The sequence below is a fragment of the Myotis lucifugus genome, unplaced genomic scaffold (assembly GCF_000147115.1).
Source record: "Myotis lucifugus unplaced genomic scaffold, Myoluc2.0 scaffold_16, whole genome shotgun sequence".
Taxonomy (NCBI): Eukaryota; Metazoa; Chordata; class Mammalia; order Chiroptera; family Vespertilionidae; genus Myotis; species Myotis lucifugus.
The window spans coordinates 11,021,324-11,025,692 of record NW_005871064.1 but is presented as its reverse complement, the minus strand read 5'-3'; the positions used below and the strand labels follow the sequence as shown (position 1 = coordinate 11,025,692).

At 37.9% G+C, this 4,369-nt stretch overlaps 1 protein-coding gene across 1 annotated transcript; it reads left to right on the top strand.

Moving 5' to 3' along the window:
* Nucleotides 1-23: 23 nt before the first annotated feature.
* On the top strand, nucleotides 24-4,076 carry CUNH18orf21 (chromosome unknown C18orf21 homolog). The gene is made up of 3 exons (XM_006085162.3): nucleotides 24-1,126; nucleotides 2,026-2,225; nucleotides 3,845-4,076. The coding sequence occupies exons 1-3, from the start codon at nucleotides 902-904 to the stop codon at nucleotides 3,996-3,998; spliced, it is 579 nt and encodes a 192-aa protein (XP_006085224.1). The 5' UTR covers nucleotides 24-901; the 3' UTR covers nucleotides 3,999-4,076.
* Nucleotides 4,077-4,369: the final 293 nt, after the last annotated feature.

Below are 4,369 nucleotides of genomic sequence, written 5' to 3'. Positions count from 1 at the left end.
CGATCCATGATTCTCTCTCATCATTGATGTTTTCTCTCCCTCTCCCGTTCCTTTCTGAACTCAATAAAAATATTATTTTAAAAAAAATATTCACTGAATAAATAGATGCTGTCTCACCTTCCTTTTCAGCTGCATCACCTTCATGCCCTCCCCTTTCCCTCCATAGCCATGCTTTCTTTTTCACTGCACTTCTCCGGGAAAGCTCCTTACCTTTCATGGGTGCCATCTCCAAATGTAGATAGAATGTATAGTCATCCATGACAAACTTTGACAAGCCTTCTCTTTGAAGTGTGGTTGGCTGGTCCATGCAGCTTAATAATTTCCAGGGCATTTACATCATATTCTGTTACAGTTCTTACCAGTCTTACCTTCATTTGTTTAGGGCTCCCAGACGTGAGTTCTTTAAAGAGAGCAACTCTTTCACTCCCATATTTGTGTCTCCACATCCTAGCCTGGTCAGGGAATGCTTTCTTGATTGCATAAAGGGTCTGGGCAAGTCTGTTGTCTGTTACTTTATACTGAGAGAGCTACCTGCAGACAAAGCCCAGCCCACAAGCCACAAAATTATTTTAAAAAGAAACAAAGTCATAGTAAACTTTTATATTTTGTGATCAATGTGTTTGACAAATAGGTGAGACATGCAGCCTTTTATACTCAGTACAAAGTAAGGAGCAAGAGAGTGGGGAATTACCTGTCTGTTGCTAAAAGGAATGAATGGAAACAGTGATAGTGTTTTGCAAAATAAATCATCGCCAGTTTATCTTTTAATAAATTCTCATAGTTTGAGTTTGCTTAAGGATAATGTATATCTGCTTATATTAAATAATAATATACCTTTCCTTTTTACATTTATAAAATTGGCAGTTTGAGGTAAAAAAAAAGTATTCTAATTTATTGAATCATGAGTTTCATTTCTATAATTTTAGATGCTAAAAGCACTTTTGAAGAAACATGCCCATACTGTTTCCAGTTGCTGATTCTGGATAATTCTCGAGTACGCCTCAAACCCAAGCCCAAACTGACACCAAGAATACAGAAACTTCTTAATCGAGAAGCAAGAAATTGTACACTCAGTTTTAAAGAAGCAAAAATTGTGAAAAAGTACAAAGACTCCAAAAGTGTACTGGTAAGATTTCAGTTTCCAGACTTTCACTCAAAATGAAGAGAATCAGCCTGAACATAACTCAGAGATTTGTAGTAGTATATTGAAATTGGCAAAAAATACACATTTTTTTCCCCTAGTGATTACTGTTTCAGCAAGTGTACAGCTTATTTTTGCTTTTTACAGTTACTTAAAATCACATATCACGAGCTCTCAGTTGTTCCCAGATCTCATTGTTGAGCACAATTATTTTTACAAATTGAGGATTTCTTGAGCAGACCAATGTGACTTCACCTGAACTGCAGCTACCACTAAATTATTTTTTCAGTTAATGGTCCTTTTCTTCAAACAACAGTAGCTTATTTGTTAGGCATTTGTCACTTTTTAGTCATCCCCGCTTCCATGTCAGAGTATGTATTTACGTTTATGCCCAACAAAAGTAAGTATATCTTATGTTCATTCATTAAACCTTTATTGAGGGTCTATCTTATGCCATATAATGCTAAGTATTGGGGATATAAAATGGATAAAACAACCAAAATCAAATTACTTGTGGGTTATTAATAGAGACAAGTATCAGAAGATACATTGAATCATCCAGGTGTTAAGGGGTATTATTCCCAGTCTCCTCCATAACCCCCACACATGGTTTTACATTGAGAAAGTAGAGACTTTATTATCTTTAAAAGGTGTTTTAAATTAAATACACAAGTTTAGCCATTCATTTTTTATTGGAGATTTTCTCATTTTAAATTTGTGTTTGGTCTCATTCCTGCTGCAAGATTACAAGCTCCCTGAGTTCAGCCTCTGTTACCCTGTAGTACCTGGTCTGCTCCCTTGCATATAAGAATTTAAGGAACATGTACTTAATTGGACTAAATTTTAAGAGAAATCATGCCATGTATATCTTCTTTGTATGGCAGTTGATTACTTGTAAAACATGCAACAAAACAGTGAAACATTATGGAAAGAGCAGAAGCTTTCTGTCAGCACTGAGGAGCAATCCTACCACTCCTGCGAGGAAACTCAGCCTGAAGACCCCAGAGAGAAAGTCTCTAGGTTCTGCAAACCTAAATCACAGGGTGTCTGGTTCCAAAGGCAAGAGCCCAGCATTGACTTTCAGGTAATTAATTCATTGAGTTATTTGAATTGCCAGTGTTAACTCCTGAGTATTTATTCTAATTTCCTCTTATGTACAGTGCCCAAACTTGCCTTGGCCCTCTTTTTTCCTCCATACCCTTTTCTTCTCTAGTCTCATATTCTCCTATAGCTTTCATTGTCACCTCTGTATGACTTCAAGGCAAATTCCTCTACTTGCAACCTCTCCCTGTTCCCAGCTGCATGCTAAATATATCCACTTCACCCCCTACAGGTCCCCACAGCTGACTACTCAAACCTGCCCATCCTCCTTAAGTTCCTTATTTTGTGAATAAACATGCCCTTCTAGACATTCTGACCTGAAATGGCAAGTTCAGTTGACAACCACTGCCTTGGTCCTTGTCCAGTCAGCTGCCAGTTTCTATTGTCCTACTTTCATGGTGTTTACATCCCTACTGCCGCTCTCTCTTCAGGTCTTTATTCCTCTTTTGATGAATCTTCCTGTCTGATCTCCTGAATCACAGCTCTGATTAGAAGCACCATTTGGGGCGTGCAGCAGGCTCTCCAGCCCTCACTGCCTGGCATCAATCTGTCTGCCTGTGTTACTTTGCCTAATGTATCCTGTGTGTCAGCAAAACTGAACAACTCACCATTTACTTTCCTGCTCTAAATCTTTGTTCTTGTTAGTTCCTCTAATAAATTCCTGTGGAGATGTAACTAGGGACTTGTCAAATGATACTGAGTTAACTATGACTGGGCACGCTTTAACAAAATTCAGGAAGGACTGGATTCTCTGCTTTCTGAATTGAGTTTTTTTAATGTTGGATTTATTGGATAAGAATTAAATTTCAAGGCCAGTTTTCTCTATATTCTTAATTGTTTTGTTATTTGGTATGATAGGAATTCATCATGGAAGTTTCCACTTTATTGGATAAAAGTAGATAAAAGAAAATTTGGTGTATTTAAAAGAATTCACTTGCATTTAGACCAGACTGCTTCTTAGACATGCAGGACTGAGAAAAATATTTCACATTTATCTTATAGATGGGGAGGCAGAAGAGGGGTCAGGCTGACAAACCCCAAATAAAGGTTCAGGATAAAACACAATTGGAAAGAATAAAATAGAATGAGGCGTAAATACACACATACCAGATGGGGAATCATTTATGGAGTGAATATATATAGAGGGCCTCCTCTGTGCCTGGCACTGTTAGAAAGCACTGGACTATACAATTAGTACAGAGTGCCTGCCCCGTGGAGCTTCCATTCTGGGGAAGATACAACGGAATGGTACCTACATGTGTAGGTTGAGATCCTTCAAAGTCATTGCTTAGCTTTGTCATGAGTCTTGATGTCAGACTTAAAGAGAACTCAAACCTGATGACACTTTACCTTTAGCCTTCTCTTTCAGGTGTGATAGAAGCTTCCAGAACCACCCAATATACCAACTAAATGTTGCTTGTAGCCTACTTAGTGAGGAGGTTTTTGGGAGTGACTGCTGGGTACAGCCACTGCTCATATGTGGCCATAATACAAAAGAGTGGAAAACGTGTCTGATAGCAGTCATTTAGGCTAAGCGGGAAGAACACTTTTTAAATGGTCCTTTGTCAGTATTCCTAAGTGTAGTTTTATGTTTCTTTTCAGAACACCTACATCTGGACACTCAACACCCACTTGCTCCTCAAAAAATGTGAACAAAACAAAGAAACACTTCTCTCAACTAAAAATGTTACTTAGCCAGAGTGAATCCAAAAAGAATTCAAAGGTGGACTTCAGAAACTTCTTATCTTCTTTGTAAAGGATGAACTTATGGAAATAAGAAATGTTTAATGCAATTTCTGAAACTAAAGTTACCAGAAAAACAGCTTTTTAAAAACTAGGGTCTAAAAGCAAACTTTTCTTGGCAGTATTCTGTATTTATGGAGAAAATACCTCATTAGAATGAATAACTAAAACCTGCCTATCTCCCAGGGTGATTCTGAGAATCAAAAACATATGAAAGGTCCTTGTAGGTAATTTAAAAAAAAATATGTTTATTGATTTTAGAGAGGAAGGGAGAGGGAGAGAAACATCGATCGGTTGCCTCCCATAAGCATCTCAACCTGGGTATATGCCCTGACCAGGAATCGCACTGACCTTTTGGTGTACAGGACAGTGCTCAACCAACTG

Excerpts from the sequence above, each read along its gene's own strand:
- CUNH18orf21 (XM_006085162.3), top strand. The coding sequence starts at position 902 with ATGAGTTTCATTTCTATAATTTTAGATGCTAAAAGCACTTTTGAAGAA. Across the intron at positions 1,127-2,025 it reads AAGACTCCAAAAGTGTACTG|TTGATTACTTGTAAAACATG; the intron begins GTAAGATTTCAG and ends TTTGTATGGCAG. Across the intron at positions 2,226-3,844 it reads AGCCCAGCATTGACTTTCAG|AACACCTACATCTGGACACT; the intron begins GTAATTAATTCA and ends GTTTCTTTTCAG.